General features: G+C 35.8%; 1 protein-coding gene across 7 annotated transcripts in view; it reads right to left on the bottom strand.

Annotated features, from left to right (window-relative positions):
- KCNIP4 (potassium voltage-gated channel interacting protein 4) overlaps positions 1-22,977 on the bottom strand; it is a 434,674-nt gene that overhangs the window by 5,862 nt on the left and 405,835 nt on the right. For all 7 annotated transcript variants that reach the window (XM_068943280.1, XM_068943281.1, XM_009673308.2 and 4 more), the window contains 5 exons: positions 17,855-17,924; positions 10,208-10,278; positions 2,805-2,912; positions 1,506-1,610; positions 1,118-1,180 (listed from right to left, as the gene is read on the bottom strand). In XM_068943280.1, coding sequence (XP_068799381.1) covers positions 1,118-1,180; positions 1,506-1,610; positions 2,805-2,912; positions 10,208-10,278; positions 17,855-17,924 — 417 coding nt within the window. The remainder of the gene's footprint in view (positions 1-1,117; positions 1,181-1,505; positions 1,611-2,804; positions 2,913-10,207; positions 10,279-17,854; positions 17,925-22,977) is intronic.

The raw sequence follows: 22,977 nt of genomic DNA, 5'->3' as shown, positions 1-22,977 counted from the left end.
GTAAGAAGCAATATACATAGTCGACTGCTGATCTCTGTCAGCTTCATATTAATCAGAGTCAGCCTAGACAAGGGTGACATATCAACTGAAAACTACAGTTCATTATATTTCTCACTGTAACAAATAGTGTTGGCTTTATTTTGCCTCATCAACTTGCATAATATAATTGACCCAAAGCTTGTCTTATCACTAGATCTGATGTGACACCTTACAGTATGTTAAAAAATCTCTTATCACACCAAAGACGTATCATCGCTACTTTGTACTATGTCCTGTTTCTTTCCCTTACATTTCTTTTAATTGAAAAATTAACCATTGTTTCTTAAACTTTTGAAAATTCAACTTATCTTTCCTCATGTCATCTCCTGGTCTCAGGGCAAGGCAGTTCCTGAAGGTCAGAGGAGTGAAAACTAGCTGTAATTCTTGCTGTAGTAGTTTATTCTCCTTCCTGGCTCAAGAGGCAATGAGTTGCTTTCAGCAGTTGAAGGAAATTAGCAGCCACCTGGGTAGTGTAAACACTTGCAACTAATAATTGCAGTCAGTTCTTACTCCTCTGCCTTGAAAAAAAACTTGCTTGTTGTTAATTCCTGCCATCCAACACTTTGGAAGCTCCTTGCAGTCTTCCGTTTTTAAGACCTCGTGGCCTTAGGTCATGACTCACAGTTTGAGGAACACCCCAATAGATGGTAAATTTTCAAATAATGTTATTTTTAGTGTAAATCTGTGCCAATTGTAACAGGAATATGTTCTCCAGCATAGGCAGAAGATAGAAATAAATATTTAGCTGAATGTAAAGAAACTGTTTACTGTTATCTACAAACAAAATGCAGTTTTATTCAAAGAGACAGAGGATGCAGACACAGTATTCTAATTATAATCAATGAACAGCTTGTGTATAACATCTATTCTACAGATGCAAGTCATTAATTTATTCACATTGTTTAGTGTTTTTGTGTAATGATGCACATCATACACATATTGTACCTTGGGAAAATATAATCCGTTGTGTTAGGATTACCATCATTCTCACTCCAAAAATCAACCATGTAGTGCTATGACATCTTTAGCCAGCTGATGCGAGTAACTATGGGTTGAGTACTTATCACTAGGTACTTACTTTTTGGCAGCTCTCAATGAATTCATCTATGGTAACTACTCCATCTTGGTTTTTGTCCATTTTCTGTTCAGAAAGAATAAGCATATTTGTTTATCTTCCTGAAATCCTACATAAAATCCTTTTTTTTCCCCCTCCCCACAGTTATTCGTCAGCTTAAGGAACAACCAAGCCAAAGTACTGTAAAGAAGCAGTAAGTGATATAAGCTGCTTAAGGAGCCTATAGCTGGAAAGGCAAGGAGTAATGAGCAGGTCAGAGAAACAAGTGACTCGGGATTGAAGCACACAGAAGAAAATGGATAACAAGAACAATATGCAAAACTGTTACAACAATGAAAACCTTTCTATATGTGGTAACAGAACATTCCTTTTGGTTTCCTATCTGACCCACCTGGAAAAATGTTTCCACATGTTGTCTAGGTGCGTCCTCCTTGAGAATGGGATAAGTGCATTTCCCCATCATATCATATATTGCTTTCATGATATCAAGCATTTCCTGAAGAGAAGAAAATATGTCTGTGTCATGTAAGGTGCATTGTAGCTATTACTTTGACATAGGGTAGGTACATGATTTTTGACATTTGCATTTTAGAATAAAATTTTGAGACTGTGCCTCTAACTCTGTGATTGAACAGCTTCAAGAATGAACTGCATGCTACCTTAGAAGTTCTAAGCATATTAAATCAGCTTTCATAGTTTGTGTAAATGAAATTAAAAAGATAAACTTGTTAAATGAATGCAGATGTATGTTTCTGATCCTAAATGATTTAGCATATGTAAAAATACTTTGACTGCGGAGAGAATCTCCTGAGACCTATTAAATAAAAATAAACAGGAAAAAAAGTTCTGTAACAGCAGTGGAATAGTCAAAAAACATCACCTTCTTTCACCTCAGTTTTCTAGAGAGAAAACACATGCAAGACGCACACACACTCCCCCCCCCCCCCGCCTCCGCACATACACACACAGAGGCCTCTTTTTTATCAAAAGCTTTGAATATTGTTAATGAAGTGTGCCCTGTGAAAACTACAAGAACGAGTATAAACATGACTTATCTATCAGTTTGCCAAGAAACTATTCTATAGATGGCCTTTCTATAATAATCATAAAGTGTCTTTCTAAAAATTCAAAATTAATCTTTATGTATATAAGGAGCTAATTTTGAAAAATTATTTATTTTGGTATCTTTTTTTTGGACCGCGTTTTTGGTCCTGCTTTAGGGACCAAATATAATTTAGGTCTGTGTTTATATCCTTGCAAAATAAAGCATTTAGAAATCTTTTTATGTATGTTTTGTAACAGGTAGAAATTTTTAGGAATAGATTCAAAAAATGAGAAACCATTAAGGACCACTTACATTTTTTTGTTCAAATATCCTATCAACCTACTTTATTCCAAAGTGACTGTATGTTCAAATACATATAAGTTGATGCCAAATGTTTCTGTACCTTAAGAATTCTGGACTCTTACAATTTTAGGATGGTTTTCTGTGTTCTATTTTCATATATGCTTTTTAAATTAGAAAATTAGTTAATTTTTAACATGTTTAGTCTGTCGGGAAGATACATTATTCTACTACTAATTTCATAATTTTGACAAGAGTTCTTCTGAAACCATTTTTCTTTGAAGGCAGGATTAATATACAAAACCTTATGTCATTTCAGTGATTAGTGTAAAAAGTAGACTTTACCTCTTTAGTTATATATCCATCCTTATTTATATCATACAAATTGAAAGCCCAGTTCAGTTTCTCCTGTACAGTCCCTCGGAGTAAAATTGAGAGACCCATAACAAAATCCTAAATAGAAACAAAAGGTCTTGGTCAGTTTGGAAGTGAACAGCTTTCACAAATACTCAGAAATCCAGAACAGTAATTTATTTAGAATCACAGAAGAGTTGAAAGATGTATTACTTCGGTTTCTTTCAGTTGGCAGTAAGTGCTAGGCTTTGCTTGTTATTCTAATAAATGTTAGTCTAGGCTCTATCTGTTATAAATAATAAATAGACTTTTTATCTATTTTCTATAGAAAATGTATAGAAAATTTCTGTAGAGTAATTTTCTATAAAATAAGCTATAACTTTCTTCTGTTAGTGGATTTACCCTCTGAAATGCCTTATGTTAGTAGTTCCTGTTGAACTTAATGCTAGGATAAAGCACTTCCCCATGGTGTAATGGTCCAGAACAAAGCTTAAGTGGGATTTTGATTAATCTTAGCACAGGAGACCAATTTTTGGAGAACTATCCACTAAGGAACATTAACTTCTTGATATATCTCTAGCATGTAGTAAATGGAATATGTGGTTTCTTTTAGATCAGTCTACTGCATTCAACCTTCCAAACTTCTTATGTGCCACAATATACTACAGTAATTAAACCTTTTATTGGAAATATAATAGGAAGTAGTATTTATTATGTGTCTGCAGACCACTCACTCTAATGATCTGGTGACCCACCAGTGCTCTATTTCTGTATTCCACAGAAATAAGCCAAAAAACAGATGAGACGACTATTTAAATATAGGTTTTAGTTACAGATAACTGACAAATTAACCTATAGTCAGCAATAAATAATGCGATTAGTCCAACTATGCTCTTAACTAACAGGCAAAGCATTCTAAGCATTAACATACTCGCATTACATCCGTGCTGGAAGTGGGTTTTTGTTTCATAATTAATACTCTTTAGCAGCGTGAACCTCATTTACATTTAGTAAGCATCTTCAAGATTGGAGAAAATATCAGTCAGGATGTATTGTCATGTGTCTTTTGCATTTCTCAGCACATTTATTAACCATAAAATATGTATTTTTTAAAACAGTGAATTTATTTTTTACTAAACCCTTCCTCCCACCTTTTAGGTGATAAGCTTGTAAACCCATGAAGTCATCTCCACAATAGATCAACAAGAATACTGCAAGGGCTTAAGTTAAATATGCATTTCTGCAATGTTGCCAGAGAAATACAGGAAGTCTTAGAGTAGCATGAAGGCAGAAACTATAAAAGCTGAATAATTTCGCATCAGCACTGGCAAAGGTTTAAAGTACCACAGTCAAGTAAGTGTACCGAATACAGCCAAGCATACACAGATATCACATCCTCAGATGGTATGGTGAGCATAGCTCCTCTGCCAGCTTCAGCCTTCAGGTGGTATGCTCTGGGTTTTCTTAGTCTGTCACAAATTTCTGTGTTATTGGTACATTTGCCTTTTGGGGTAAATGAATACATGAATCTTGAAAGAATTTTACTTGTCTTGTCTGTAGTTCAATGACTAATTGAGGGTCACAGGGTTAAATCTCCAAACAGCTTTTAACACTGTACTATTAAGTATTAAAATATTCAAGCAATTCAGAACAGATTTGATCACATTATAGTATTAGCAATCTACCTTTTTACATTCAGCACCATTTCTTCTCATCTTTTCTGTACTGTTTTATATTCTTGATATAGCTTTTCCTGAAGTCCTCTGCAGAGATTTCCAATAACTGTTTTATATCTCAGAACTCTGATTTTATTTTTAATTTGGCACCAGCAACGTTTTTGTACTTGCTCTGATGCTTAAAACATATCTGTTTTATTTCTCTGTCTTCCTTTTCTGAGGCACCACCCCTACATTAGCCGGCTTCCTGGCACCATTTATGTCCCCATTCACAAGCCAGCCCTTCTATCATCAGTGTTAAAAATCATACATTATCAAAGCTTGACTTTATGCTATTTTGCATTGTATCCTCATATAGAGGACACTACACTTTACATAGTGTCCTTATATACTGTTCTAAATTTTATAAGAACTGTATCCTTTTAAAATCCGGAACAACTCAAAAACTTCCAGGTGTGTGATCTAAACTTTGCAATGGTAGGTCACCTCCTTCCACACTGCATCCATGCCTCTGAAAAATGCCAGGTAAATTGCTCCTATCTGAAAGTTCTCTGGAATTCCCTGGTAGAGCAGTCCATCTCAGAAACATTAAAAAAGACTTATGCTAACAGGAAATTGTGATGAGCTGAATAAGGATCAGTTAGGAAGGGTTTTTTGTTTTTTTGTTTTTCTATATAACTTGTCTTACTTTTATGCAATTTAAGAACATAGCAACACAGTTATATAGATATGGAAAATCTGACTCACTGAATGTAGGCTAAATCCATAGGGCATTCAGGGCTAGATTCACAAAGAGAAAAGGACAGACCCAGCATGGTGGAAGACAATGCATTATCAGATGCCGTATAGGTATGTTAGCTGTTAAGCCAGTGCAGAGCACCAAATGAAAGCAACAGTACTTGAGACAGCAGCTAAGTACAGAGAGAGTGTCTATAAACTTGTAAGTAACAACTCAGTGACTCAATGAATCATGCATTCCGCTTTATCTAGCATATGAGCATGAACCAAACTCTCCGTTACTCAGATGTGTTTTTCTTTCTGATTTAGGTATCTGATTCTTGCAGAGAAAGGGATTCTGGTTCTTGCAGAGAAAGGGAGTCTACTTTTAAAAACTTTATTTATAAAGCAAGATTCTCAATACTGCTCAGATACTTACATCAGTAGTATCAACACTGGCCATTCATATTGAGACAGTCCTGCCTAGTTGAGCACCTAATCAGAGGTACATCGGATCTAGGGTCACAAAGGGGTCTAAAACTCCAGAGAATGGCTGGAGCTCACACCTTTGTTTTTATCATTTTGTGTTAGTAAGTTTTGTGTCAGGTCTCTGTTTAGTCTGTGATGGCAGAATTATAAGCACATGAGTCTGTGCTTTGGTACTTTCCCGTAGTTCTGACCACACTGTTTCTCATTTCCAACTCTCTAGCTTCCTGCTAAGCATGCTGGTATCTGTGAGAACCCCATTTAAATGCTGAACTCTCCTGTGCCTAACTCGGATGTTACAAGAAAGGCGGATGTCTCAGTAGTGTTGTAAAGCAGAGCATCATAGCACCCACATTAGAGCCTCATGCCTCTGTTTGTTTGGTCCACATTTCTGCATCAGAGCTGAATAGAACCTACACTACTTCTGGTTGTAACCTGGGATTAACTTTCCTTTTTTTTTTTTTTTTTCCCCCAACAGTGATTAATTATCTCTTAACAAAGTTGTTGATGACTTTCTGCTTGCTTCCTCCCTTGGTAAGTCCTTGGGGAGAACTATTGCATTAAGTAACAAGCTTAATAGTATGTTATCTTAAATCCATAGGAAAGCTTAAAATTAATCCACCTGAGTGTGTGTTCATTTATGTCTTGTTCAAGGCCAGAACAAGTAGGTAGGCACATAAATCCATTTTTGAATTTAGCTTTTAGAGTTTCAGAAAGGAATCAAGCAGTGAATTTTGGGGATGGATGTCTGTTATTTATCCACAGAAATGGTGGAGCACTGATGCAATAAAGACAACGAAGGTCATCGATGGCCTGGAGGAACTGCTGTTAAGAGGAAAAAATGCCTCTCTCTAGCTATGTTATACCAGCTGTGTTTAAAATGCTTATGAGATCAACACTGTCCTTAGAAAAATTAGCTTGACTCAGATAGGACATGAACAAAATCCTTTTGTGTTTACTGCAGAGAATGATGCTTGGATACATTCATGAAACTGCTACTCTCATGTTACTATTTTGAAGATAGTGAATGTACAATATAGTTATTATTAATTAAATACCAAAGTTGTGTTTGATCTTAAGCAACACAAAAGAAGACATAACTAGATAAGTTAATTCTGAGCTCTCCTATGGATTTGAGTTAGCATGTTTGTTATTTATGTACATGTAATCTATTAATGCAGAATTCTCTTGAGAGAATAATTGAGGAATAAAGCCATCAGAAAGTCACCACGAACTTTTCTAAGAGATAATCATGTTTGGAAAAATGAATACAGGTTTGTTTTTGCTTAAAAATGACAAAAGTCTTTAAACATCACCATTGCACTTAGGCACAGCTTTATATTTTAAGGCACTGAGAATCCATGGGTTTACTGAGTGACTTCCTTCTCATCAAGATCACATTTAGAAGGACCTTAATCTGCATCTAAAGCAAACCAAGGACACTGATTTGAATACTTGCATGTGGGCACAATATGCTTTACCTTTGGCTATAGTTCTTAAAATAATTAGCCTTAACTTTCCTAACTTTTCCTGTGTAACTCTCCAGATTTTCAAAACTATTTATGTGATGCTTTACAACTTTTAGTGTCTTAACACACCATTAAAGAACCTCAGCATCCTCAAACTTGTCACTGAGCTGTGCCATAACCCTAAATTTACCCAACCAAATAAATCTAGTTTGAATTCCACTCTCCAATTAAAATCAGTGGAAGAAAGGCTTCTAAAGGAGGCTTCTGTGGTTGTCACCATTAGATACGAAGTGTATCAGTCAGGTGCCTAAGACCAGAAGAGCTGAAATCTTTAACACCTTACTCAGTTGCCTACAAGCTCTTATTTCTTATCACTAAAACTCCTATGGCTTTTGTATGTCTGCCCAGAGGAGGCTTCCATCTCTTCTAATTCTGCTGAACATACCTGAGACTTCATTTACACTTCTTTTCTGCACAGCTTTCAGATGAGGCTTTCCTGAGCCTGGCTTATATGCAGTTCTGAACGACCAGAAATTGTCAGAAATAAACACTGTATTAAGTCTTCCATAAGGTGAAAAAAAAAAAAAAAAAAGAAAAGAGGGATTGGGGGATGAACGCCCATTTCATTTTGCTTTGGTTGTTACAATATTCATGCAGCAAGTGGAAAACTTGCTTTCGCATTTATATGATGAAAAAAGAACTTGAACCCAGTTCACTAATGTGCCAGAAGGGCCTGTTAACAGCGGGGCCGCTGGGTGTTCAGAAAATACGTTTATCCCTCATGTTAAAGCAAAAACTATTTTGCATAACTAATGAAATGAGTTAGTCTCAAAAGAAAACATGAATAAAGGTGAGGAACTGACGTGGTCATGGGACACGGAGAGATAGCTTCGAGCAGCTCCTTCCATGAATATTTATTTTTATGCTAAGTTAAATAGCTTTGGCTGGAGAGACTGAAACTTATCAGAAAGTATATAGATTTAGGGATGAGCAAAATTTTAAGTACATAGCAATCTCACTAAGCAACCTTATCCAATAAAGGTGTATTTAAGTCATACAAGGTTGTGCTAAAGTCTAACACCTCATTGCTGATGGTTGAAAATTTGAAGAAAAAGGATAAAAAAGCTAGAAAAAATGATCTCTTTCTTCATTCTCTCAATTCCAGCTACTACAGCATATTTCGAAAAAGGAGAGTGCAACAGACAGAAGATACCACTCTTACCTATCAGGTATATTTTTAGTTCTCCCAGTACCAATTTAAGTTTTCATGTCCATTTTACATAGAAGAGGGCCAAAGAATATTTTCCTTCATGGATCATAGTTACATTAAATTATATTTAGTGCTACACTGGCCTTTGTTATAGAAAGTAACTTGAAATGAATGATTATTTATTCTCCAAATTTTTAAAGTAGCCCCTTTTTCTCCACTTTTTGTGCTGATAGTAGTTAGAAAATGAGAGTATGGATTGGTATTGAAAAAACATGGCACCACTACAAATAGGATACAAATTGAGCAGAAAATAAATTACGGGATTGTATTTCTCACATTTCCTCTGCTTTCTCAATTCACAGCTACTTTCACATGTTTGGAAAAAGTGCAAACATTTTTAACAGGAGGAGAAGGATTTTAGAATCCCCATCATACAGTTTACAAGTAGTAAACTGCTACGTGTTACAAAGACCCAGAGCTAGATCCTTTTGACAGCAGTTGAGTTATGCTGGATTTACAATTAGTGTAAATGAGATCAAAGCCTGGGTCACTGTGTCTAAGCGGATATTGAACAGAAGTTAGCTGGGGAATGTCTGTTCTGGTGATGAACAAAACACAACTTATTTGTTTTCCTATTTTATTTTATTCCAAAGCCTTTTTTGTACAAGAGGCTGTATTTTGAGATGTTAAAATCCCTTTAAAATGCTTTACATCTTCTGCATTTTCTTAAGGCTGTCTTTCTGAGATAAAAATGTCAGTAAAATAGTTCATGAAAGATATAAAAATCTCCTTTCATTCTCACTTTCTCCAATGATCGAAAATCACAGCAGAAATGCTTCTCAAAATTTGATGCTAAATAATTTTCAGCATTGCCTCTGCTAACTTAATCAGAAGGATTCCGTGTAGAAACAGCTCATGTACAAAAGGTGCAGATAGATAAAAGCTCCATTCCTGCTTGTAGTTTCACACGGAAGCCGTTGATTTCAGCTGACCGTAAAAAGGCAGATAGGGTTTCCTGTTTTTTCAAATAAACCCAAATAATCCCCGACAAAATGTGCTGGCTATATTCCTAGTTGAGGTTTAGGTTTTGTAATCACAGTGCATTTGCTTGGCAAAGTCTTCTCCTTCCATATTACATCAATAATAAAACAGTGAAAATGCTTTAAAAATTTTCAAATCTCACAACCTCATTCACTCAAGTAAATCATAAAAACATTTCTAAGACATTTAAGTGGGTGTATTTAATAGCAAAGCAATTTCAAGTTGTATAAGGATATTATCTACTCATTAATAACAAAAAACATAAAGCAAAACATGACAAAACAAGCATGTCCTTTTTTTCAGGTGAACTGAGTGGTTTTAATTCTGTAGCTTAAAATAATGGCTCTTTTGCAGAAACTTGTACTTCTCCTATACTTTTAAATACAATTGCCTTAAAGCCATTTTTGTACAGCCTCCTCCTGAAAAACTAATAGTGTGTGTGAGCAATCCTTATTTGGCTGCGTAGTCCTCACTCACATCAGTTGGAGTTCAGAGTCCTTCTCAGCTTTAGGAGGCAATGAGGAAGAACAACTATTCCTTTAGGTACCTTGCATATAAATTAGGTTGCCTTTTAAATGAACAGATTTATTAAAAAAATATTACATAGTGGCACAGTTTCAGTTACAGGTCTGGGATATACAATTGTGAAATAATACTGACTTTTCTCAAATACATCAGAAAAGCTTGACACTTGAGCCACACAATGTAAAGTTTTAATGTGAAAAACACACACGCGCACACACACACACGCACGCACAAATCAATTGTAGCGAAAGAACTAACAGTAGCACTTACCTCAAAACTTACCGATCCGTTGTGATCGGTGTCAAATGCATTAAACAGAAAATGTGCATAAGTTGTGGAATCTAGAATTTAAAACAGTAAGAATAGTCTGCAGTGAGCACATCTTATTTCATTTAATTTCATTGCATGAAAAAATTGATACCAGCAAGTCTAAATTTTCAGCTCAGTTTTAACTTTTTTTTAGCAAAGGAGGAGGGATACATTATAAGTGCAAGTGTACAGGTAACTACATTGTTAGGAATGGGAGTTATAAACATCTGAGCTAGAATGTCTGTACTAATTTTCATCATAATTTCTGTATGCAAAGTAGTAGTCACCATTATCTGAAAGGATGGCAAAGAAGTCATGTGACTGTACTCTGAAACAACTTGTGCTACTGAGAGCTCTGCTTTGTCAATTACATGACCGTGATAGTAGATTTATGTCGCGTGTTAACAAAGAAAAATGTGTTCATTTGTTCATTTTAAACGAAGGAAACAGACACTAGCGTCTGTGCATCTGCTGCATTGTTTTTACTTTGAAGACAGGCTGTTACCCAAGGTGAAGATGAGCTCGTCAGAAGCTCCTCAACATACTCAACGCAGCAATTGCAGGAGAGACGCCACAGCTGAGGCTCCTGCTGCACAACTTCAGCACTTTGCTTTATACACTTGACTTTTGAACAGCGGCCCATAGGTAAAATAAAATCCTATCCAGAGAAGCAGCTTCTTAAAGCTAGTTTGCAGCTTATTCCCTATGAACACCATGTTAGAGGCAGCTGCTTAAAAACTGAAAAAACTGGCGGTGACTAAGCAAAGTCTTTAATAAGACTCTAAAAAACAACCTTATTTATTCGTAAACAAATGATCCCTTCACCAATTATGTGTTTACTTTTCAAACCCATAGACAAGTGCATGTTGGGCTTATTTTGGGAGCACAGTACGGCATCCAATGTAAATATGTCAATATAAGTTTTCATAAACATCCATCTTTCCATTTCTACTAAATTGCTTCTGAGAGACACAAACTGCTCCAGGAATAATACATTATAAGGGGAAATGGAAAACTTCTCCAGAGATTGCCCTCCTGATGTAAATCACCAGCTGCTAAGGTTACGGGAAGTCAGCTCTGCTCTCTGTATTTTGCCTCTCCCAAAACCATGCAAATTAATATAGGCTGAGGGAGGTACTGCTTACTTACAATGCTTTGTCCTGCCACTTCATTCTTCTACAAATTTTAGGTTAACTAATATTAACCACACAAAGTTCTAGTAAGATGAGAAGTGTTGTGGCCTCCATTTTATAGGTGAGGAACTGAGGCAAAGACAATTCATGCTATTGGCCACAGCCATGACTGCAAAATCAAAGAGGAACACAACCTTGCCCTGCAAATTAAGATTATTCTTCCTGAGGCTACAGAACAATCTCAGTCAGGATATAAATACTACAAGGGAAGTCTTTTCCCTAGAGTATTTTGGTCCAGCAGCAAATGCTTTGAAATAAACTTTCTATAACAGATAATCAAAATACCTGCTCTCTCAAACAGTAGCAATTGCTAAAAAATGCTCAGCCTTTTAGTTTTCATCTGTTGCACTTTGGTCACGCCTATTTAAATCCAGGATAGTGATTTAAATCACTGAACCTCCTGTTCTTCCTTCCTTACACTGAACCTCCTGTTCTTCCTTCCATTCCATCACAACACGTGCTGTCTTTCATTTTCCATGAACGAAAATTTGCTGAGATGCCTTTTGCTGATTTCTTGGAACTAAACCACTTACCTTTCATATTAATCCAGAAAACTATTTGTCACAGCCCAAACAATTCTTTTGAATTCAACTGAGTAATCACCTTGGTGAGATCAAAATGCCATGCTGGTTTCAGGAAACCAAATAAACTAAAGCTCCAAACTTTGTACCTCACAGATTCAGACCTGACATTAGTAAGACAAGTCTCTGATCTTACCTCAGTATTTTAATTTCTTATGGTATGAAATAATTGTAACAAGATCAAACTCTGCAGCCTTTGAACCCTGGCTGCATCTGTCAATGGATTTTCAGTGAACTAAAAAAAAAAAAAATACTATTGAGACATTAATTCATCCATGCACGTAGCCAGCCACCAGTATAATTGCTGAAGGCATGACCTAACATACAAATTCTCACTTTAACTGAAAAATTTAAATGCTTTGACTTCAGTTTATATTTAGGGTTATCATAGTCATATTTTACATAATCTGCTGAGACATCTGTTGTGCAACAGAATATACTCTGAACCATCTTCCAGAAGAAAAATATTATAGAGGTATAATTACTGTAAACTAATTATTATGTATCTTCCCATTCTATTGGCTTTCATTTCATAAATAGGTGACATATTCCTAAATATTTTCTGTGGATTTATAATGAATATCACTGTGTTAAAGCACTTTTTTTCTTACTGTTTGCTGCCCACATATGATGCAATTTAATATTGTTTTTGTATGATGGTATATACACACAAAAAAATCTGTATTTGCTGAATTTTTTCTTTCTAGGAACCTTTTTTGAAAAACTTTTTAAAAATTCTCAGGTCTTTTTCAGGATTGTTTGTTCAGATAAAATATCTGTTGAAGATCTCTGAAATTTTGTCTTTGAAAACATTGTAAGGACATGGTACACTAGTGTTTTAACCAGTGCTACTGCATGTGATTTCTCCTCCCGCTAACTCTTCAACACTAATCACAGTAGACAAAAGCTTTACTTCAGCATGAACTATGGTTTCTTTTCAGTGTCCTGATATCATAACTAGTAGGCTACATTAATATTTTGACAGGTTGAGGCAGGAATAGATATAAAATACTAATTCCTTTGAGATACGCACTAAAGAATCTTAAATATCGGAGACAAAAAAATGGTAGTCATTATGTATTCAACAGTATCCCTCATCGAATCATGAACATAAGCTGTTCTGTTCATAGCTGAGGAGGAATGTAACAATTATTCAGTGTTGACTCTTATCTATGACCTGTAAGTCTACGAACAAGTCCCAAGTTACATTTCAGACAATCAATTGAACTGCGTGTTGAATGAATGCAAGGGAGCTAATGGGGCTTATTCATTCACCTATACAGCAACATTTTCCCACTAAAAAGAAGTTACCTCCACTGGAGTGCCTTTCTAGCAGAGAAAGCTTTTCAAAAACTTCTGCTTTTTATAATACATTCATTTTGTTGCAATCCTCTCTCATCTCCTTTGTTTTTCTTATGGATTCCTTGTCCCCTTTTTATTCTTCCTGGCCCTTCTCCTGGTTAGTCCTGGAAGTCCCTTGGTAGATTTGCTGCATGGCCTGGGAAAATGACTTTTTGATGATTACTTGGTCACCCTAAAGCTCAAATGTTAAACAATATCATTCCATTTGCTTAAACGATATGAATAGTTATAACGATACACCCAGTTGTATCTGTTTTTGCATTACATTGACATTTGGGACACAGATGTACGTACATATTAGTGTTGATTCTGAGACATACGAACATGTTCCTCCCTACTCTGCAATTATAAAAGTTTTTTTTTTCTTTTCTTTTTAATATCCAGACATAAACAAAATCAATATTAAAAGTGCAACTGAAATCCAAAGGCCTCAGCTGTATGCAATATCTTGGCAATACATTTGAAGATTTAAATATCTAATCTGACTGTTTAATTAGACACTTTGATGTGATGATCTCACCTGCTTGTTAACATGCAGGGATATAAAAATACAGACAATTAACTGTGCTTGAAAGATATCCTTACTATTTTGAGGAACAAAGAACAGATTCTGGTTCCCATACCTCGCACAGAATGGCAAAAATCAACATAGGAATCTACAGAATGAAATGAAAAAATTTGATGAAAGACTAGTGAAAATCAGAACGAATCCAGTGGGAAAGAATATAAAAATATGTCCTTATGATTCTTGGTATAATATAGGGTCTTTCTTTGCTCTATCCAGTTGAAATTACTATAGTGGTCACGGCTGCTGAAAATCTTCATGAGCTGAACCCTGAGGAATGATGACCAGGTAAGGATTACACTATAAAACCTATTTCTTTCTCTTTTCATACAGTTATGTTTTAAACAGTATAAAAATATTCGTTTTTTAAAAAAAGAAAGAAAATGAAAGTAAAACATAAATTTGTCATAAACTTATAATTTTTATTTCCCCAAGAGTTTAACTATGATCACAGAAGAAAAAAATCATTATCTTAGTAATTATCTATTAGGATTAGTAATTGTATAAACTATTCAAGTCTCTTAAAAAATCAAAAAATCAAATATGGATGTAAGAGAATAGAAAATAATTATATAAAATGTACTTCTTATGCTGAAATATACCCATCCATAGGATGAATACAATTTTAAAATGTCACTTAAACTTTTGTCTTGCACAGTTCCACAAAATAAAGTGACGTAAAAATTAGTTTTCATGAAGATTGGGAAATACATCTTTTTCCCAAAGGTGACTACACAAAATTCCTGACTTTTGTAAAGGGATAAAATTTCTGCAAGACACTTTGTGAAGCAGTTCTAATTTATTCTAATTGTGTCCCTATGGAAGGTAGTATTGTTTTTATTATATTCTTTTAGGATAATGGGATCTTGAGTGTTTCTGAAAAACTCACTCTGCACTGAAATATGAGCTTTTTTTTAAACTAAGAGTGTCAGACATTCAGCATAAAAAACTCAAAATGGTTTGAAGAGAGCTATTGTTAACTAAGCCCTCAGAAAAGTTTAGGATTTTGGTACTAATTACATTCAAATATCTGCAACTGTCTTTTATGTAAAATACATTGAGCAAACATAAACATTTCTCTTTCTTTCTAGAGAAAGATTCCAATTTCACTGAGCCCACAGCAGCTATAGGGAACATACTGATGTGAGCTGCTACACTTGAGAGGACAACCAGTTCTTCTGCTGTTACCTCTGAATACTTTTCCTGATTTTTTGAGCAAAACTATATAAAGTTTGCAGATTTGTTTATGCAGTAGTGTACATTGTATTTATACTATGTGCACTATTTATACTGCACACCTGTGAGTGCAGGCTATTGAACATGGAAAGCAGAATGAAATGGCTTCTGATGAAGGAGAGCTTCTCAACGATCCTCATTGAGATCTCTGCAATTATTTTAAAAAATCTAAAAATCCCATTAGTAGTGCAAAACAACATATATTACTGACAAATGAATTATCTGGATTTGATACTTTCTTACCATGCTAAAAAACAAATGCATTGGGCTTCTTTTCAAAAAAACCTATAGAAAAAGATTCTCTACTTCAGTAAAGCCTAAGGTGCTGTAGAGGTGACAGTTAACTTTATGATATTAACACCTCAGAAACAAACCAGAGTTTTGACTTGATGTTTGTGGGAAGAACTTCACTGTTTGGGCTCCAAAATGAATGGAAGCTAGGGATTTATAGTAGTCTATGGGATGCTGATTTTTTAAGACATCTTTCTACTATATTTTACAAAAATTAAATGAAGCAAGAGGGAGAAGCATGTTTTTGCCCAAAAGTATAGTACCCTTGTTGCAGATAAGGGAAAGCCATTGCTGAAATGGCAGCAGATAGTGTAACCCCGTACCTCGTTAATATAGTATTGCCATTGCTAGTAACAGGGTTTGTACTGAATTTTCAAGACCTCAAGCAGAGGCTTATCAGGCTTGCTCTGCCTGAACCTTTCTTGACCTGCCTGCAGCTTTCTTTTAATTGGTTTAGCTGTGACTGCAATTTCTCTAATTGACCAGGTATCTAAGGACGATTTGTTTTACTTCTGTTTATCTTATAACTCAACCTATATAACACACAATCATAGTTTTATATAGGCAGCAAAAACAAGCCTTTACTCTACGTAGAATGAGATGTTTATGACTCTAACACAACGATGCAGTGTAGAGAAATACAGGGCTGGTATGACAGCCGAGGCCTTGAGCAGTGGAGATGCAGGATGCAGCATGGAGGAGCGCAGTCCTGGGATGGTAAGGAATGGGGCACAGGCTGGCACTGGAGACCCCAGGGCTATAAACAACTTCCTAGTGCGCAGTTAGAGAAATGCAGACCAGGAGCTGGACATAACTGGTTTTAGGAGTACCAAAGAGAACAAAGCAGTAGTATTTAACATATGTGAACAAACTACGTATAGTCAATTCAGATGTCATGTGGAGCTGCAGATTCATGAAGAAAGAAAAAGGTGTAAAAGCATGTTAGAAAACATATAAAAATGACCCTGAGTGTATCCTAGAGCAAGGAAGAAGACATCATGAAAGAGGCCACCATATTCCCCCCGGCAAAGGACTCCAGATGCTGACAACTCACCGTCCTTACTTTCCCCAGAATGAAACCACTGACCATAAGGCTCAGGAGCAGTGGAAGGGTGCGCATAATACCAGGAAAAGGGGTAGAAACTAAGTGTGTGTATAACAATTTTAACTGCATTCGTATTCTTTATTTTTCTATGACAATTAGATCCGGACTAACAGAGATTAGGCTTTTAAGATTCCTATTATACTAACAACAAATTCTTAACTTTACTTTTGACCATAAAGAATTTTGAGTGCAACAAATCTTATATATTTTGTTGCTATTATATTAAGTTTCTATGGTGAAGTAAATCACATGCATAGAAGTTATTTTCACAAGTCAGGGTAACTAAAAAATATAATATTTGAAACTGTAATTGTTAGCCTGCTTTAAAAGCTTAGATACAGAAATAATCAGTAGGCAGGTCAAATCTTTTAGCCTTTTGTTCTTACCTATTGAGTACGCTTACTTGCTAAGGATTGCAGTGATGGTAATCCACAGTGAATGTTGCTCTTTACCTTCTAGGTTTTTATTTAATATAAAACTAACTGGCAGAGTTTACGTTCCTACTAATTAAAGATTTTTTTTTTTAATGTAAGTGAAAAGGAAGAGCTATGAACAGTCTCAATGAAACATGCAAATCTCAAGAGCTGTGGGAGCAGATGAAGAGCTAGGATTGAAGTGCTGTAGGAGAATATGAAGAGAGAGAATTGAATGGAAAGAGGAAGAGGAAGAAAACAGAAGAAAATAATGCAAACTAAATGAAAATCTGCAGTTCAAGGCAAAACATTCTGTAAGATACACCTTTTGGTTATCTTTGCTGCACTAAAAGATAATGAAGATAAAGAAAGTAATGAAACCCTTAGAAATGACTTCACCAAAATTAGAGTAGCACAAAAAACCTCTCATTTAAGTAGAGAAACCCCATAAAAGTCAACGGGGCTTCTCCCTTTGATACTACATTTGAATCTGGCTCATACCCATACTACCTCCTACAGTTTTAATTCCTACTGTGAAAGTTTTTGTGGAATGAAAGAGAATGAGGAATACACAGAAAGTTTAAAAATAAATAACCTACTCAGAAATACCTCTTTTTCAAAAATTTATACACCCAAGTTGTAACTTCATAACTGGAGACTGGTATCTTGTAGATATCGTTGTACTTCATTCTGAAATATATAACTTTAAATGGGTCTAGCCATCAAGTAACCTGTGAGGTCAAACAGAATTCAGTACAATCGTCTTGTTGATTTGAACAATAGGCTATTTTACAGGAGTTAGAAACTAAGAAACATAATTCTCCATACATTCTTATACTAATTATGTATGCCAAGTACTCACCTCCCTGTGGAAAGAACTGAGAGTAAATTTCTTTGAAGGTGTCTTCATTGACAACACCGCTGGGACATTCCTGAAGAAAGTTAAAGACAATAAATAAATAGCGTGTTCATCTAATCTGGTTCAGACAAATTATGTGCATGTGAGATCGTATACCAAAGTGGTATAGAACATGTATGTGACTCTGACAGTTTATCATGCTTGAAAAGAGTCTGATTTTGCACTTTAAACCCAATTTTAATACATTAAACACATATCACTTTAAAGTATCTTTCTAAAGAGTTCCCATGAAACAAGTATTCCTTCTGTGCCATAATCTCCACTTCAGTACTGAGAACTTAAGTGACAGACATAAGCAGGAAACGCTGTGGTGCAGTGCATGGAGCCAGCAGCGCAGCTGTCAGCCGTGGGGGATCACCCTTACCCCTGCAAGCAACGCTTGTGCATTATGGACCAACCCAGTAAAGTGTACTGCGTTTGCAGTTATGTATTATTGCTAGAATTTGCGGTCATATTCTACCTGAAAAAGCTCTATCCAATGAATTCAAAAGACCCTACCACAGAAAGTCTCATTCAAGCCTCAAAGATCCTTCTCCCTCTTTACTTCTTGTTCATGAACTGCAACTTGTAAGAAAGGACAAGCAGAAAGCTATAGAGCAAGCAGATTAAGGAGAAAATCAAAGGATGCAGAGGAGAAGAAAAAAGAGGATTAGAGCAGTGACTTTTCAAAAATCACTTATGTAAAGAGATGAAAGAAACAGAAGAGCACAGTACTGTTTATTAGCTACTGCAGGAATATCAGAGACAAGACATCTAAGTTCTAGTTCTGAATTTGCCAAACTGAGCAGATGACCTCGGGCATTGTACGTAATTTCTTTTTGCCTTAATTCCTTCTTTAATCGGGGGTGGGGAGGAGGACAAAACTGGCAAGCTCTTCTAACAAGAAAGTATTTCTAGAAACAAAGGAGAGATAAATTACGTTTCATACATTTATTTTTGTCCGTTGCTATACTGACTGTTTGGACTGATGGCTCCAATTTAGAGGCTTCTAGTTCTAAATCAGGGAAAAGAAATATCTTCAAATGAAGATAAAGAATGTTGTAACATTTTTGACTTTTCTTAAATCAAATAAGGAACACAGACTTACTCATGGTTATGGCAACTTATGCTAAGAAACAAATAGCGTAATCTAGCTAACTGAGAGATGAATGCACTGAAAAATGCATGTCACATCGGTAAATCTAAGATTACTTTGATTTAGGTCATGTACCCTCAGCCAAAATCAAATCTTCACCAGAACCGAGAATGTGTAAACGCACATTAAGAGACAAGTCTATCTGATCAGACAAAGAGCAGTCATGGAGATAGAAGTCGGAAATTATTTGTTCCTGGCCATAGAGGTTGGCACCGATTGAAGCAGAATTAGAACACAGATCCCCATACGACCAGATCTGTCCAATCTGCTGGGCCACACTGCCTTTCAAATCAAAGCCTTTTGGGGAATGGAGAGAGAAGTACAACGGATCTAGTCGCTATCTTTCATCAGAAGTCTTCCTGCCCAGGTAAGGAGCAATCCGTTAATTGAGAAAGGATCTCCTTGCCTATTACGTATTTGTGTGCAAGGGCATCCTAAAACATCTTTATCTGCTTTTACCTGTGTCACAGAAGCACTGTAGTCAGATGTTCTAGCGTCTTTCTGGTCCCTAACTAGGTTTACTGTCCTGCTTGTCTTTTCATATGAAGCCTTCTGGAGTTGTATAAACGCATACAATAGACCATTATTTTTACTTGTAATTGAAGTCTAGTAAAAAAAAAATTCAGTGAAGCATTGAGACACTCAGTGATAAAATATTTATATAATATAAAAAACGTAAAATAACGTATTTCATAAATTCCTCTTCCAATCACATATTGATATATCTTTCATCATTCCCAGAACTGCTCAAAAAAGAGTTATGCTACCTGCTCCCTGAGATAAATGGGAATGTAAAAGGGCAATGCAGCATTTGAGAATTCAGAAAAAGAAGCAATGGCTTCTTTCTGTTCTGCTTGTCTTTTTTTTCAGACAAAAGTTTAGAACATTTTTGAGGAACTAAAAAGAAAACCTATATTTCTGAATTTGTATAAGTCAGTTTTTGTGCTTTTTTTGGATTAAGCTTAATACATAATGAATGACAAAAAGTGTATTCAGGTTCACCTAACTGCACGTACAGTGATTTTGCTACTTTTTCCTTGGATAAGAAAGACATACAAAATATGCACATTTTACAATGATTCCCCTTTTTACAGTAAGTCTTACAGACACAAAAAACATCAGCACCTCCAACTTCTTAGTCTTAGTCTAACGACTGTCAAGAATAAGACTTCCATTTCCTCATTGCATTCAAATTCTGACATGCTAGAGGTGAATCAAAGGTACTCTGTAAAAATTTATCTGATTTTTTACATTAGTTTAAAATAAGTTAGCAGCTGCCACATAGGCTGTTTTTAGAGAAATATATGATCTGCATACCTTATTTAAAAAGTCAGTACTTTTTTCTCTCACTTAATGAACTTGTGTTTCGCCATATTGTTTGAAAGAAACAGTGCTTGAAACGGCAGCCTGCTTTCACAGAATTGTATATTAGTGGAGTTAGAAGTGACCGCTTGGGTCATCTGCGCTCACCCTCTGTATTTTCCTCAGCTCCTCACCTCATCATTGCCAGTCACACCTTATCTTTTCCATCCTTGGAGATCTATAGTAGTGGTATCTTAAGAACATTATTTAAAAATCTGCTAGGCTGGCCACTTACTCCTATCAGGAACGCGTAGTTCCAGCTGCTTTTTCTATAGCTTAGATCTTTCCACTGAGATTGTATAAGGCTTTGAATAGCTCCAGTTTCAAATAATTTTAATCCAAATCTATATGTAGCAAATGCTATTTACCTCCAAGAGTGTTCTATTCTTGATTCATAAATCTAGCTTCATTATATTTATTGGGAGATTTCTCTAGTTCAGTGAAGGACCTTTAATACTGTAATTGTTAAGTATGCCCCATGGCTTTATGTCAAGTTATTACTGACTTGATTCTATTGTATCAACTGTAATTAAAACAATCTTTCTTACCTTTCATTAAACTCTTATAAAAGAAAACAAAATAATTAAATAGTCTGAAAGAAAAATGTGAGACTCATTTAAACCATTTCCTATATTCTGTTTCCCTCCAGTTCTATGTAATTTATTTTGTTTGAGAAAATTTCCGTTTGAGAGTCTTTTTTTAAGATTATAATAAAGATGTATTATATGTTCTTTCTGGAGGAAAAAAAAAGAGTAAAAGTTCATCTTGGGCTGTTTTTTCTTAAGTCCAGGGCTTTCTCCTTTAAAGAGAAAATAAGATAAGCTGACAGAAAGAAGAGACAGAGAAAGAAGAAGAGACAGTTTCTGCCTTTTGATGATCTCTGTTCTTGCAATTTTACAATTGAAATACAAGGTCTTATGAACCACTCAAAAACTTGTAAATTATTTACCAGCTTCCTGCTGTCCTTTATTTCAGTATTTCGAAGAATACTGCAAGAGGTGTATTCTTCTTTGCCACGTAATCAACACTCTTTTTAGACAAGAGGCAAACCCAAAAAGACACACACACACACATACAAATTGGGAAGGGAAGTGCAGGAAAGAGAATGATGCAGAAACAACCACAAAGCTCTGACTTTTGTCTGCATAATAAACAATTTTGTATGATAGACTAAGCTGTACTATGTGCGTTGACAGTTTTAAATATATTTTAATTATAAGCTTCTGCTAGTCAACTTTTCCACCCCATGCTTTATTTTCTGTCAATGTTTGTTCTGCTTCATTTCAGGTACATGTTTATGTCCATTATGTCCGTTCACTTAATTATCTCTGACTTGCAATATTTTCTCCTTTTGCACGTACTTCTATTGTGACTGAAAATTTAAATTTTCCATAAACACACTACTAAACAGGACTTGGACCATACCTTTACGGCTATTCCTTACTACAACTAGAATTGCAGAGTTCTGAATCTGGGAAGAAACTGTCTCTTGCATCAGTCCCAGCTGTGAAGTGACTGGCTGAGCGTCAACACTACTGAAAAGGATGTGCGGCTGTAGTGCATGTCAGGTTGAATATGAGCCAGTAAGACATTCAGATTGCAAATAAGAGAAACCACCTCCCGGTTCATGGCCAGGGGCTGAGAGAGTTATTCCCTGTCTCTGCCTGGTACCGGTAAGGCAGCAACTGGAATACCGTGTCCGGTCTTGGGGGCCCTCCCAGGTTAGGAGGCATGTGCAGAAACTGGAGACAGTTCAGCAGAGGGCCACAAAGATTATCAGGGACAGAAAGCACATAATCTGCAAGGAGAGGCTGAGAGAGCTGGGCTGATTCAGCCTAGGTCAATGCTAAGGGATGAGCTAATAGCAGCCTACTTGAAGGGCAGTAGCTAAGATAAGGGAACCACTTTAGGAACGAGTGGTACTGGCAGAGAACATAACAAGGGGCAATGGCAACAGTACGAGTTTTGCAGGTTCACGTTGGACAGTAGGAAAAGCTTTTTCACTCTTCTTTATTCACTGAAGTGTGGTTATGATTGTGATAGCCCTTAATTTCAGTGGGAATTTACACTGTGGAACAGCTTTGGAAAGTTGTCCATGCATGGGACAGAGCTTTTCTAAGGGTTGAGACAAGAAGCGTTGTTTGATAAGCAGACCTTGATAATTTGCCAATATGAACACAAGCATGTGCGAAAGGGTGTAACTTAGAGACTGGAGACAACAAGTTCTGAAACCTGTGGTTTTTTCACAGTCTTTATGCTTTCTGGGCTTAAGAAAATTAACTTCAAATTTTGTGAACTCTCTACTTCCAAAGCTGCATACTTAAGATCCATTTACATGTGCTATATTTGCAATGTTTCAGACAATCTCTCTATATTATTTCTCTTATTCTGACACATGTGAATGAAGCATAGGCCTTCTTATGTCTTTCATACTTGCAGAACACTGAGCCGAATGATAATTATGCAATTCACAACATGAATTCCAGTACCAAATTCATTTCCCCTACTAGGACTTACAATGACTATTTTTAGACTAAACATCTAGCTTTATTCACAAAAACGCATATAT

Source organism: Struthio camelus, chromosome 4 (genome assembly GCF_040807025.1).
Source record: "Struthio camelus isolate bStrCam1 chromosome 4, bStrCam1.hap1, whole genome shotgun sequence".
Classification (NCBI taxonomy): domain Eukaryota; kingdom Metazoa; phylum Chordata; class Aves; order Struthioniformes; family Struthionidae; genus Struthio; species Struthio camelus.
This window is presented reverse-complemented; position numbering and strand designations above follow the sequence as displayed.